The 15174-nt window shown below is 42.7% G+C and overlaps 1 protein-coding gene across 4 annotated transcripts in view; it reads right to left on the bottom strand.

The window, feature by feature from the left end:
* Positions 1 to 12201, bottom strand: part of LOC141058287 (inositol-trisphosphate 3-kinase B-like) — an 87752-nt gene extending 75551 nt beyond the window's left edge. Inside the window, exons 1-3 of one of the 4 annotated variants that reach the window (XM_073554474.1) lie at positions 12118 to 12178; positions 9908 to 9992; positions 2653 to 3136 (exon numbers count right to left, since the gene is read on the bottom strand). In XM_073554474.1, the coding sequence (XP_073410575.1) occupies positions 2653 to 2979 (327 nt within the window). In that variant the 5' untranslated portion in view covers positions 2980 to 3136; positions 9908 to 9992; positions 12118 to 12178. Of the gene's footprint in view, positions 1 to 2431; positions 2583 to 2652; positions 3137 to 5718; positions 5851 to 9907; positions 9993 to 12117 lie in introns of those variants that run through there. The other 3 variants (XM_073554475.1, XM_073554476.1, XM_073554477.1) reach the window with 3 other exon arrangements.
* Between the last annotated feature and the right edge of the window lie 2973 nt (positions 12202 to 15174).

The following is a 15174-nucleotide window of genomic DNA, read 5'->3' as shown; positions in this document are numbered from 1 at the left end:
ACAAAAGACTGAGCCTGTTGATGTCACAGTATTCAGTAAAAACGCACACACGGTATCAGGTCACAGGAGTAGCCCAAGACGGCGGCACTACATCCGTCTAGACCTACCGTGTGCGGAGCGATGCAACTGCAGACGCAAAGGGGCTGCTACTGCAGCGCGGTGTGGACACTACCGCTAAACTACAAGGCTAAGGCGCAAGCGCAATGTCGGACACTAGCAGCTGTGGATGTTGCAGAAGAGGAGCGCTGGCGCTGATTCTAACTCAGTCCCTAACCACATACGTAATATCAGAGGGAAGGGGTTTTTTAATGAGTCATTCACCAGAATCATACATCCGTCCTCATACACACAGCAGCAAGTAAGTCTATACTAGCGCATGGCGGAACAGCCATGTGCGCCTTTTATAGCAGCCGGGACCTTCCGCAAGCTTCCAGATCTCTGAGATAAACCAATGAGATCTGGAGCGGGACCTGAGCACATGACTCCCAATCTCCAATGGGAGATCGTCCCATGAGCATGCTCAGTAGGAGGACAGAAGGACTTAAGGGTCTGTCACACTAAGCGATATCGCTAGCAATATCGCTATAACGTCACTGGTTTTGTGACGTTATAGCGATATTGCTATGTCTGATACTCACCTCCGACCGGCTCCCCCGCTGGTTATCGCTGATCGCGCGAGAACGTCCTGGACCGTTTCTCGTTGGGCGCTTCCTGCTGGGCTTCCTGCTGTGACGACGAGCGACGCGTGGATGCGGGCGGGAGGACGTCAGGATCGCCGCGTCTGACAGGTAAGTAGCGACCCCCGACCCCTGCGATGTCGCTGGTGAGATCTGCCTGTGTGGCAGCTCACTAGCGACCACTTAGCGATGCAACAGCGATCCTGACCGCGTCATATCGCTGGTCGGGATCGCTGGTGCATCACTAAGTGTGACAGTACCTTTAAGGGGGTTTTACACATAGCGATATCGCTAGCAATATCGCTAAAACGTCACTGGTTTTGTGACGTTTTAGCGATATTGCTAGCGATATCGCTATGTGTGATACTTACCTCCGACCGGCTCCCCCGCTGTCCGTCGCTGATCGCGCGAGATCGGGCGGCTCCATTTCTCGTCGTCCGCTTCCTGCTGTATGAGACGAGTGACGTGTGGACGCGGGTGGGAGGACGTCAGGATCGCTGTGTGTGAAAGGTGAGTATCGTCCGCTGCATCGCTGTGAGATCTTTCTGTGTGAAAGCTCACTAGCGATCATTTAGCTAGCGATGCACCAGCAATCCTGCCCGGGTCGGATCGCTGGTGCATCGCTAAATGTAAATGGGCCTTTAGCCTCAGGAGAGATTAATCTCCTCTGCAATTTCCTCTGCAGTAGATAAACAGCAGGAGACTGCAGAATGTGAGGGTCTGGATCCCTGTGCAGTAAACGCAGAAACCCAACGCCTAACAGCCACCATGTTGCTGATTTCATTTAAATTTCTTTTTTTTTATCATTCACTTTATATTTTCTTATTTAATAAAAATAAACTTTTAATACTTCAATTTTGGGAAGCATTTTAACTTTGCTGCAATTTTTCCACACCTGCCTAAAACTTTTGCACAATACTGTCCAAGTTTATTTTATTTATTTTTTTATTATTTTCTTTTAGCCAAAGTGAACAACTGGGCTATAAAACATTTTGCTTTATCAAAGGAATCAGAAAACTTTATACTTTCAGTCATATACCACAAGCCTCTCCTCCCCGCAACAGGACGAGCATTTCCATGATTTTAACCCCCATTAAAGGGAACCTGTCACCTCGTTTTGCCACTATAAGATGCGGCCACTGCCTTTCGGGGCTTATCTACAGCATTCTATAATGCTGTAGCTAAGCCGCCGGTCTGACCTGAAAGAGAAGAAAAACAAGTTTTACTATACTCACCCGGGGACGGTCCAGTCCGATGGGTGTCGCAGGTGCCGGGTCCGGCGCCTCGCCTTTTCATCTGATGTCGTCATCCTGCTTGCTTCGTGTCACGGCTCCTGCACAGGCGTACTGATCTGCCCTGTTGAGGGCAGAGAAAAGTAGAGCAGTGCGCAGACGCCGGGAATGGTCAGAGAGGCCCAGCGTCTGCGCACTGCAGTATTTTGCTCTTCCCTCAATAGGGCAGATCAGTACGCCTGTGCAGGAGCGTGACACGAAGCAAGCAGGATGACGACATCACATGAAGATGGGAGGCGCCGGACGTGCGACACCCATCAGACCGGACCGCCCCGGGTGAGTATAATAAAATTTGTTTTTCTTATCTTTCAGGTCACACCGGGAGCTTAGCTACAGCATTATAGAATGCTATATATACGCCCTGAAAGGCAGTGGCCGCAGCTTATAGCGGAAAAGCGAGGTGCAAGGTTCCCTTTAATTCGTGCTTACTGTCAAAACAATGCCTGTATATTGTGTACCCACCCTATAATTTTTGCCTTTCACTGCAGTATCTTCCCCCTCCTGTCTTCTTTTCTCTACTTTTCTCATCAGCTCAGCAGGTGCGATTTGCATCTTCGCCCACAGAAAACGAAGCTCCTCTACACACTTTGTTTTTCTCCCAATCCTTTCGCTACTGGAAATAATGTATGTTTCCATGTTTAAAAAATGTTTAATCTTCTCAATTAATCTCAGATACCACCTACCTTTCTCAAAGTCTTACGCTTGGTCTGGATTTCCTCTTCTTCGCTGAAGACATGGTCACTTTCTTGTGAGGAATAGGCTACTGAGGAGCAGGTGGACGTGCTGGAGATTGACCGGTCTGACGGCCTTATGGACTTCTGCAGGTCTTCCTCTGGCAGCAGATCTACAGGGTTTTGCTCCCTTGCGTGGTCCTTGTTGTCACAATGTGCAAGACCTTCTGGTTTACATAAGATGTCTCTATCAAGCGGTTGCGTGTACTTTTCTGCCTCATGAGCCACCGATAACTTTTGTAATTCTTCCTCTACAGGTATGAGATTTGGCTTCTCCATTACTCCTGCTGTAGACTGGAAGTTTCACTTGCTCGTCTTTGATCGTTTGTTACTTGCTATTTCCTCTTCAATGATCAGCCACAAATGGCTACTTGCTTTTCCATTGGCATCCCCTAAAACGTCTTCCTCAGACTCACTCCTCCTGTCCATGAGACATCTGCGGAGAGAGAGAGAGTTCAACACACAATGAAACATTTGTAAGAGTAATGGTATATGCAAAAGTTAAGTATTTGGTGCAGAAATTTCTGCACCATTTCGGCATCTCTTGGCAGGAAAAATACAGCAGGAAAAATGCACGTTTTTGCTGTGTTTTTTTGGTGCAGATTTTTCCCCGCTCATAAGCATGCGCCTGTGCACACATTGCAGATTTGTCTCTTTTTTTCCAGGCAGATTTGTCACAAAACCTCAAGTTTCCTGCTTCCAGCAAAGTGAATGAGACTCCTGAAGTTTCACAGACACACTGCTTATTTGTGACTTGCAGATTTGGTGCGTTTAAATCTGCAGCATGCCAACTCATTCAGCATTTTTGCTGCAGATTTCACTCATACTAAAGAGTGAAGGAATATCTACACTAAAAAAATGCATGTCAAAAATTTGCATTTTTTACATACCGTACATTTTTGCTATTGCATTTTTCCAGTCAAGAGATGCAGAAATGGTGCAGAAATCTCGGCACCAAATACTTAAAGTGTGCACATACCCTATGATATTTGCCTTCATAAAATTTATCAAGAGCTGAGAAGCCCTAATGAACCAGACCTAGCACAATAATGAAAAAAGTATCAAAAGCTGAGACGCACCAAGGAACTAGATCTAGCTCAAGAATGAACAAATATCAAGAGTTGAGACAAATGACAAACCAGACCTAGCACAAGAATGAAAAAGTATCAAGAGGTAAGAGGAACTACGAACCAGACCTAGCACAAGAATGTAAAAAGGAACCGACCTACAACAAAAATGACAAAAGTATCAAGAGCTGAGAAGCACTAAGGAACCAGACCTAGCACAAGAATGAAAAAGTATCAGGAGCTGGGAAGCACTAAGGAACCAGACCTAGCACAAGAATGAAAAAGTATCAGGAGCTGGGAAAAACTAAGGAACCAGACCTAGCACAAGAATGAAAAAGTATCAGGAGCTGGGAAGCACTAAGGAACCAGACCTAGCACAAGAATGAAAAAGTATCAGGAGCTGGGAAAAACTAAGGAACCAGACCTAGCACAAGAATTAAAAAAGTATCCGGAGCTGGGAAGCACTAAGGAACCAGACCTAGCACAAGAATGAAAAAAGTATCAGGAGCTGGGAAGCACTAAGGAACCAGACCTAGCACAAGAATGAAAAAGTATCAGGAGCTGGGAAAAACTAAGGAACCAGACCTAGCACAAGAATTAAAAAAGTATCAGGAGCTGGGAAGCACTAAGGAACCAGACCTAGCACAAGAATGAAAAAGTATCAGGAGCTGGGAAGCACTAAGGAACCAGACCTAGCACAAGAATGAAAAAGTACCAGGAGCTGGGAAGCACTAAGGAACCAGACCTAGCACAAGAATGAAAAAGTATCAGGAGCTGGGAAGCACTAAGGAACCAGACCTAGCACAAGAATGAAAAAGTACCAGGAGCTGGGAAGCACTAAGGAACCAGACCTAGCACAAGAATGAAAAAGTATCAGGAGCTGGGAAGCACTAAGGAACCAGACCTAGCACAAGAATGAAAAAGTATCAGGATCTGGGAAGCACTAAGGAACCAGACCTAGCACAAGAATGAAAAAGTATCAGGAGCTGGGAAGCACTAAGGAACCAGACCTAGCACAAGACTGAAAAAAGTATCAGGAGCTGGGAAGCACTAAGGAACCAGACCTAGCACAAGAATGAAAAAGTATCAGGAGCTGGGAAGAATTAAGGAACCAGACCTAGCACAAGAATATATTATGCGCTTTATGCTTCAAATGTCACAGATTTATTTTCATTGTGGATTTGAAATCTGCATTGTAGACAAGTAAAGATCAAGAAGCGTCAGGTCACTTTTTGAGTCTCAATTCAGAGAAACTTTTAGATTGACACTGAATGGAGCCAATCCACGTGCAAAAGGCACAACTGTCTCGGATTTCATGTAAAATCTGTATCAGATTTTTCCATCTCAAATAATTGTCAAGTGAGCAGTAACTGAGCTCTGATCACCAATGTGAAGTGCAATTTCTATGCTGTATGAGCAGTAGGACAAATCTTCAGCCTGCACAGACCCATAGAACGCTGTCCACTTTCTTTTGCTCAGATGCTAGTGTCAGCAAAGGCTCTTACACACCAACTCTCTAACAAGAAACTGAAACGGCACACAATCCCTCCACCCAAAAAAAAATAATCTTTTTCTTGCAGCATCAGAAATGTCAACCTTCTTATGACACCCTCTGGGACAAAATCAGCTGAAGACAGAGAGAAGATGACAGAAGCCTAAAAGGATGGAGCAGAGAAAGTACGAAAATCAGGAGAGAAGGGAGGCAAAGATAACCGAAAGTAAGGGAGAAAACAAAGGATCCCCGAAAAGTAGGAAGGGAGCACGCAAGCACAGATGTTACAAAGAGGAAGGAGATGGAAAAACAGGCAGGAGGGGTAGACAGCGAGGGTAGAGAGCTGCAAAAATGGAGGAAAGTAAATGAAGGTGACGGGGGGGGGGGGGGGGGGGACGGGACAAAAATGAGAGCTCAGCACAAAAGTAGACAAGAGGTCCCAGTGCTGTCTGCACTCACCAAGCTCCCAGGTGGCATGCCAGGTCAGACGTCTATATACTTGTTAAAGGACCACATGCCAATCTGCTCTCCCAATCTGCTCTCCCCTCCTCCTGCTCCCCTCATATCTTGTTCAATGAGGGTTGGCTTAGGGCCAACGGGAATAGGGAAAGAGAAGGTTCCCACAGAAACACTGTGTGTCCTCAGCCATCATGCCAAGCAAGGCAAACCCAGGGATGTCAATCCGGACGAGTCCAGGTACAGGTGCGGGACATTATATTTTAATTTAGGAGATGCAGACTCTGTGGGTGATAGACTAGACAGCTGCATATTTATAGACGGGGAAAAAAAGAATAGGTAAACCAAGTCTGGCACAGACATAAAGTGATAATTGTAGCAAACCATCTGCCAACATTCTGCATCGCATGTGAGAGACAAGAGTCATGGCTGCAACCGGGCTCCTGGACTAAACTTTGCCAATGAGAAATAGGACAAAATCCCAAGATAATTATTTACATAAATACATAACCCAACAGTGTCAGACAGAAGAACATTAGGCCCACCAGAGGATTTTATTCTGAGGGCTCTTCTTTCTCCCCCACTCAAAGTTTGCATAGCAGCTGCAAGATTTGCACTATGAACTCTCCTTACTGAGAAGCCAGGGCCCACCGGAGGATTCTCGGGTTCTCTGGTGGGCCAGTCCAACCCTGTAACTCAAGCTCCGCAAAGGTGGGTCCTCTAAATAATGGTATCTGGCAGCTGGCCACTGAGGAACAAGACAAGGTAGAATTACTGAAAGGAATTTCAGCTTTGTGTGTACCAAAAAAGAAAGAGGCGGATGGGGTCGGCCACATCACCCTTAAAAGGACATCTAATACACTCAGTTGGTTAAACATAGATATGGCCCAAGCAGAAATTAATAAAGTTAATGTTCCAGTTAGACTGAAGAGATGGCCAATAACCTAGGCAATGAGCAGTAAACTACAGAATTAAATATTACTCCACTCTTAAGAATGGAGAGGATTTTTATTAAATAAATTACAAAGTTGTTTTTTTTTACAATCACATCGCAATTTTAACTGTGTTGAGAAATCCCCTGTAATAAAGCCTATCACATGGGGTTATGGTAGTCATATGATGGTTCCTATAAATGATCTTTGCCAATCTCGGTCAGTGTAAACATGTTCCTCCAAACTCGTTGTAAACAAGGGATGTGCCACCAACAAAAAAATTATTAATGCATTTCATAGTTTAAAGGGCTTGCCCCCTCTAGGACAACACCTTCTTGAACTAAATGTTTGGCCCTGATAAAATAAAAAATCCTATACTCATGTCCCATACCGGTGCCATTCCCGCTTGTTCGTCACTTGATCTCTCTGGGGCTCTCGGGCGGTGTTGTGACATGTGACTCCGGTGCCCAATCAGCTGCAGACTGGATTTTCTCTTCATGTCCAATCCGTACGTAGGCGGGGACAGTGACGCCAGCGCTGTTTGGGCGCCGGGCTCATGTGTCACAACACTGCACGAGAAACCTGGGGAGAGCTAGTGCCGACACCGCGGGAACGGCACCGGCACGGGAAGTGACGTCAGGCTTTACTATTTCATCGGGGCCAAACATTTAGTTTAAGAAGGGGTTTTCCTAGTAGTGAACAACCCCTTTAAGATATCAAACGTTTGTATTAATACAAACTTAAAAATAATTTCACCTACATTTTGCTCATTCTTCAGGTGATTGCCAGTCTGTTTACACTGGCGGATTATGGATAAGCAAGTGTTACCAGGAATGTTCGTTCCGACTGAGTACACCTTGTTGCGGTGGGATGGCTTTTTTAAAAGGGACTACCCTATATTATTTACATGTACTATTACTATTTATTTATTCATTTACTTACTACAGGGTATTTACTCAAATGGATTTTTTTTAATCTGAGGTTCTGTCTGTTAAATGGCCACAGTGTGAATGCACACCTATGTATTGTTCTTATACCAACATGTGATCCAGCTCAATTTTTTGGGTTTTGTTTTAGTTTTTTGTACTTCATACAAACAGGGGCATATATCCCCCTTTTCGGCTGTTCATTTTGTTTATGCAGCTTTCCACGGGCAGGTGTTTGAACAGTTGGGACCCAGGTCCTGCTCTGCCCTTATTTATTTTGACATCTGCTCACACATAATGAGGTGAACTACAAGAGGTAGGTCCCATCCTGATTGGCTATACTTTGTCAGGGTGGGATCAACCCTCCTAAGCCGTCTATATGGGCATGCAGATCATAGGAAGCTGAATAAAATGACACCTTGATATCAGCGATACGATGTCTTATTCCAGAGTGATCCACATTTTCTTAATATGCAAATTAGATCTATGGGCCAGACATTGATCTCCCCGTGAATCTGCTTTGCTTCCAGAGCTTATTCTAAATGAAAGTGGGTGTTACCAGTGTGAGACATGTAGATCAGGAGAGCAGACTATCAGTCATTACATGTCTCACACTGGTAACTCTCCCTTTCATTTAGAATAATCCCTGGAGGCAGATTTTCGGGGCGATCTATGTCCGGCCCATAGATCTTAACAGATCATTTACATATTAAAGAAATATGTTGATTTCTCTGGAATAAAACTTCAGATTGCAGATATCAAAGTGTCATTTTATTGATTTTTCTATAACCTACATGCCCATACAGATGAATTAGGAGGGTTACTTTCCCTAATAATGAGTCAGGGCCAATAGAAATGTAATAAAATAAAAGAATAATTATTATTATTTGTTATTATTATTAATCTTGTGGTTGGAGGCATATTACTTTCATAACAATTCAGCAAAGTTTAGAAATTGTATTCATATTAATATATGTTATGTTTGATTAATATAAGATCCCTATAATTATGTGTAGTGTTTCTATGGACTATTTTAATGCAGACGGAACATATGATTTTAATAAACTGTTATAAAAACTCTAAAGCTAGCAACAAAAAGTATGTCATAAGGGAAAATAAACTGATAGGGGTTATAATATAAAGCACCAATATACTCTTCTTGAAGGTTTCGGAGGGTGACGCAAGCTATACTAGAAGATGAGTGGTAGCTCCGCTCTCCGTAGGATATATGCTGATAAAGTTCATTTTGTGCTTTAACCTTTGACTTTCTACCAACCTTTCCCTCTCCATCCTTCTATATTCCATAATATTGCTGTATTAACCATAAGGGTAAGTTCAGATAAGAGCATTTAGATGTCAATTTTGAAGCATATCCGCCTCAAATTCCAAACCAAAAGAGTATTAAAAGCGGTATATGAAGCAGATTTTCATTTTAAAGTGAATCTGTTACAAAATCTAAGTTGCTTTGCTTGATATAGTATAATAAAAGGAAGAGATATGTTAATACAATGTGGCAGATATAAAAAAGAAAAAAAAACCTGGACACTGGCACTTCTTAAAGTGCTGGTGTAAAATAATGTGTTTTTGGGGATTACCTGTCTTCTTCAGAGAAAAAGACAAGGGCCCTGACTATCGCCACCAGACCCATTATTCCTCTACTGTCATATACTATATGTTCCAATCTGCTTTTTTTTTCTTTAATTAATTTTCTTCAGCTAAATTAATGACATTTTAAAAATCTCATCTCGTGCATACATGTTTTGTTTATATATTGACCTGCTTTGGGGATTTTAAAGCTTGCAGGATGTCAATTCCTTGTGCAGAATTCATGGTGAACTTTCTCCCTTTGCAATGCATTGGGTGAAACACTCAACAAAATCCACGAAAAAAATATACACGTAAAATGCAGATTTTGATGCAGAAAAGGCAAAAAAAAAAATGCTGCTAAAAATCCTCATCAAATTCAATAAGTGTGCAGGCCCCCAAATTCAGGAATCCTAAATACAAAACTGAATAAGGGTAGTTACATTTTTGGGTGCTCGTGATTCTCCCCCATACCTCCCCCTTTGCCTTCTATCTTACTAAGATGATTTCATTAGAGTCCATGGTGATACTATAATTCTTTTTGACCCACATTTATGTTCTTTACCTGGTCTATTATTGGATAAAGCTTTATATTTTATGTCAGTTTTCTCTATTTTCTAGGGGTCTGACGTCTAGGACCCCAGCGATCCTAAGAACAGGAATCCAGACCCAAGAAATCACACGTTGTACTCTGCTTTCTTCATCAGTCCCATAAAAAAAATGAATGTAGAGGAGCTCGAGCATCCTCACCTCTGTATCATTCAAGATTCGGAATCCCGTTCTCCTGATTCCGGACCCCCATTTTCAGGATCTCGGGTGGTCCCAGTAGTCAGACCTTCAAAGAACAGTATGTTAATATTTTCAAGAAACATTGTTATCAAAGTGCTGATAGAAAATGGAAATGTTTCTTGTGGATATACATGAGATGAATCAATGGTCATGGCTTTAGATGTTTTTCAGAGTTTCCAGGTTGAAACAGTTAAAAACAAGGACACATCGAATGTGCCAAAACTCAGCAGCAAACTTACCCCCTGCCCCCCCAAAAAAGGACTTACCGTAAATTATTAAGGAGATATTCTGAGGAGTAGTTAAATCACATAGGATGGATAGAACAACTGTTATTAATGGTGCAAATGTACATTCCCATTTCCCAGTATATCACTACATGCAAATCCCAGGGGGTGTCGGGACCCTCGTCATCACCCACCCTATACCAGTCTACACACATTTTCTGTAGATAAGAGCACAGTCAAGTTTTTGTTTGTTTTTAGTTGTTGCAATGATTTTAGGTTCTTTTATTTCAAGTTTTTATGACGTTTTCCGCCATTTAAATCCAATGAAGTCTCATTTATGACGGATTAAACGATATTTGAGGTTCATTTTTTTTTCACCCAATTTACTAAACCACCACAATGATGGACGCAGCAGAGACAAGCCCTGAATATATATATATATCCTGTATTCCTAATCTGAGCAACAGCTGTGACCATTACACAGATTACCAATCCCCACCGTATTAATATGCAGGATTATAATAATCTGGAAAAAATACCTGCAGATTAATGCCGATTCACTGACATTTGACATGGGTATAACTACGTCCCTAATGACACATGGAACACAGAACATGAGATCCATAGATAATATGGATCCTTATAAGTCGCCGGCTCTTCAGCCGAAGTTACATATGTTTCTGGTTCCCACCTTGCTACATGTCACGAATGTTCCGCGCTCTCCTGTACACTGCAGGTAATGCTAGCGCGGGGGGGGGGGGGACAGCGCCACAATCAATGCACTGAACTGCAGGTGTCCATTGTCATTAGAATCCAGGGCAATAACATGTTTGGTAAACAAAAAGACTAAAACATAAATAACACAATAATGTCCAAACTGAATCACGTGATGGTTTAGACTTTCAAAGAGGTTCTGCAGCTGCCCAGACACTTTGAGTTAATGAGGCTCACAGTGTTGAGGGAAGGAAGGGGGGTAGAAAACAAATGAAATTGATACAAACATCATGTACCTAAAAGTTTAATTTGGTGTTCTGAAAGGTCCAGTAAACCTTTTCTTTTTGCCATGTCAGTCAGTGCCACATAGGCATAAAACACTTGTCAAAAAGAGTAAACGGCTGATGCAAGTGTCGTCCTGTGATACAAAGGTCACCGATCGGCCCGCAGGTCAGACCCCGACCATATACAGAAAATAATGACCAATCTCGCAGTCACTGAAGAGTCCGTGTGCTAAAGCGGTACTCCCATCTCTAAGCTCCTATCCCGATATGTTGTGGGTGTAATAATAATTTTAAAAAAATAATATTAGCCAATACCTTCAATTAGAAATATAGTATAGTTCTTCTGATTCGCTATGTGCAGGGCATTGCAGTAGATCAGGTATCCATGGTTACAGCCACTAACTGCTATCACTATTTGAGTGGTCATCATAACCATGGATAGCTAAGCTACTAGAATTCCCCTATACATGGGGTAAGTGACATGGCTAATCAGAAGAACTATACTACATTTCTGATTGAAGGCATTTGCTAATAAGATTATTATTCTACCTACTAAATATAGGGATAGGATCTTGGAGATGGGAATACCACTTAACGATAGCTAGATAGATGAGATACTCATCCCCCGAAGTCCTGGCGGTGCCATGTGTGGCATCTCGCAGTTTACTGTTGCCCCCTTTTTCTATGTCTCAGGCTTAGCAGAGCTTCTGAAGTGTCACCTGGTTACTAGTTGGAATGTCGCATCATCAATGCCCCATGCAGACAGCAGAGTGTGACCTGAGCCCTACAGGTCTCCATAACACAAGCTCCCACCCTGCCAGGCTATGCCCACCGTGCCAGCTTCCCACAAGCTGCCTCCTTCTGTTTCTTGGAGACACAGTTTGCAGAATCTTGCAGTTGCCTGTGATGGTGTGAGTGCTGTGCCGGCAGCCCCGGCTGTGCAGCTTACCCGTCCTGCCCCGTCCTCAGATCCTCCAGTCCCGGAGCTCCGAGAACATTTTTATGTGAAGACAAAGGGGCGGGGAGACAATAGCAGAACGGCCAGGGGGCGGCGCTACCGTGCGTGCCGGCAGCAGCGGGGGGGACGTGGCCGGCTGCTGCCCTCTGTTGGACGCATCTACGAACCGCATCCTGCTTTCAGTGCTAAAACAGGAAAGTTTGTACCCCCCCCCTAAAAAAAAAAAAAAAGTTAGTGACACAAGTGTTTTTTTTTCTTTTGATTATTCTCTCTCACCTTCCAAGAGTTATAACTTTTTTTTTTTGTTTGAGCTGTACTTTTTATTATTAGGGTATGTTTACAACTTTCTGATCATGTTTGTTCCCTTTTTGGGAAGGGAGGGGGCAAACTGATATTAAAATGGCTATTAGGGGTTTTCTTTACAATATGGGATAGATTATTTTTTACTAATTTGAGCGGCTACACATGTGGCAACATCAAAGTATGTTCTTTGTCAGATTTTATAGAAAAGAGGTGATATGAGCTTTTATGTTTAATAAATATTTTCTCTCTTTTTTTAACTTTATCTTGGTCCCTGATGGGATTTGAACCTGCGATCACATGGTCACTTCTCCAATACACTGCAGTACTGTAGTCTAATACCGTAATAGCGCTAGACAAGGGACATCTTCATGATCGACAGCAGCTTCTAAGAGGTCAGAACTGTTCTGACTGCAGCAGTTAGATGCCGGCTGTGTAACACAACTTACACCCGCACTGTATGGATCGGACTCAGCTGCTGAGCCTGCTCCAAGCTGCCATGCCAGTTACATTTACTTTCTGCAGAACCGTGTTCTTATGATACGTACAGTGGTGGGATCCACATTTATCAGACATTTAGAGCATATCCTGAACTAGATGGAGGCCCAATGCTATTGCATCAGGAGGGTAAATTGTCTGTGTCTGACCGTGTACAGAACATAACCACATCTCCTGGGCAGGGGAGGAAGCAAAAGACAATAATAATAATCATCTTTATTTATATAGCGCCAACATATTCCGCAGCGCTTTACAGTTTAACAGTTTCAACACACAAGTCATAAGTAACAACGTTAACAATACAATAAATACTGACATTACAGCAGGAGATCGCAGAGGATACATTTTGTGAGGTAAAATATTGTCTAAAAACAGTCAGTGAAATATTTTACCTCAGAAAATGAATCCTCTGTGATCCCCTGCTGTAATGTCAGTATTGTCTTTTGCTTCCTCCCCTGCCCAGGAGATGTGGTATGCTCCGTACACGGTCAGACACAGACAATTTTTAAAATGAACTTTCGTTCGTGGGAAAACCCCTTTAATATGACCGGCTTCCTCGGCCTGTGGACACGTTGCGCATCTGCCACCGGGATCAGCCGAATGATTCACTGCGCCTGCACAGAATTCGCGCAGGCGCAGTAAATCAGACAGCTGCCATCTTTGTGCAGACATATAGCGGCGGTCACATTAAAACTGCGCATGCGCTCCTTCTGTACAGAGATGGCAGTGGTCAGTGAATCATTCGGCTGATCCCGGCGGTGGCGTGTTTGCGACGGTGTTCCGCTGGTGGTACCGTGCAAGAGGCGGCATACGGCGTATACGGTGTGCGTGTGTGTTTGGTGTGTACGGCATATACAGTGTGTGTATGGTGCACGTCGTATATAGTGTGTGTGTGTGTGTGGTGTTTTCATATTGAGACACCCATCACTTGGGTGTCCCAATATGGCGGTCGGTGAACTTCCGCCGCGTGGAATTCTGGGATCCAGACACATCTGGACAGAACAGGATGTGAAGACATTACAAGGTAAGTATATATCAGATTCATATACCCTCTTAAAGAGGACATGTCACAGGTCAAAAGTGGCCAGTTTTTGCTCTTGTTTCCAGCTGCCAATCTTAGTAATATCTTTTTTTTTCTTTAAAAAACCCCATACAGTTTCAGAGATATGAGCCTTTTTACTTAGTGCTAATTATTACTGTCTTTACTAAGAAGGCGTGGCTCAAAGGATACAGAAGACACACCCCCGAGGACCCTGCTGTAGGCTTAAAATGACATCACTGCACCACAGTGTACAGTATGTGGGAAGGAGGAATCGGATGCCAGGGTGATTGAGAGATCAGGATTTGGTGAGCTTTATTTTAGAGGGGGGGACACAAGCATAACATTAATATTTTTAATGGACATGGAGAAAGATATTTTTTAATGTTAGTTAACGAAATTGTACTAAATTGAACAATTCCAATCAATTGCTCACTGGAAAATAAAAAGATGGATATGAGAGACAGATGGAGCTCTGATGGGAAAAACTGACCGAAGGGCCAAAAATGGATGAAAATTGGATCCAGCATATTGATGAAAATGGCCCCTGTATTCTTGTACACAGAAAAAAAATGGACTTTAGAATTAGGTCTAAAGGGCAGAAGGGACCCCCCCCCCCCATCGCTGTGAAAACCAACCACAGGTCGGGCTTCATAGAACATGATTTTACCTAAATATTTCGGTATTACAATATATAGAACAAGCAATCAGATGATCACAGGTTCAAATACAAAAAAAAGGTTTTAAAAAAATCTTGAAAAAAAAATACAAAAAATAAAAATTTCAAATACGCTCCCGTTTTCTGCCATTAAAAAGTAATCATACTTCGTACCGCCACATCCATAAAAGTTCATAAAATTATCTTGAAACATATTTTGCCCATACTGTAACGGAAAAAATAACAAAATTGTAACTACAATTGACATTTTTTCATCGCCACACTTCCCCACAAAAATGGAATAAAAAGCAAATAAAACATAACATGTGCCCTGAAATTATATCATGCACAAGTGCTTCTCACAAAATTAGAATATCATCAAAAAGTAATTTATTTCAGTTATTCAATTCAAAAAGTGGAACTCATATATTATATAGTCATTACAGAGTGATCTATTTCAGGTGTTTATTTCTGTGAATGTTGATGATTATGGTTTGCAGCCAATGAAAACCCAAAAGTCATTATCTCAGTAAATTAGAATAATTAAAAAAAC

This window comes from Dendrobates tinctorius, unplaced genomic scaffold (assembly GCF_039654945.1).
Source record: "Dendrobates tinctorius isolate UK_male_01 unplaced genomic scaffold, ASM3965494v1 ptg000211l, whole genome shotgun sequence".
Classification (NCBI taxonomy): domain Eukaryota; kingdom Metazoa; phylum Chordata; class Amphibia; order Anura; family Dendrobatidae; genus Dendrobates; species Dendrobates tinctorius.
The sequence above is the reverse complement of the archived record's forward strand: the minus strand, read 5'-3'. Positions and strand labels throughout refer to the sequence as shown.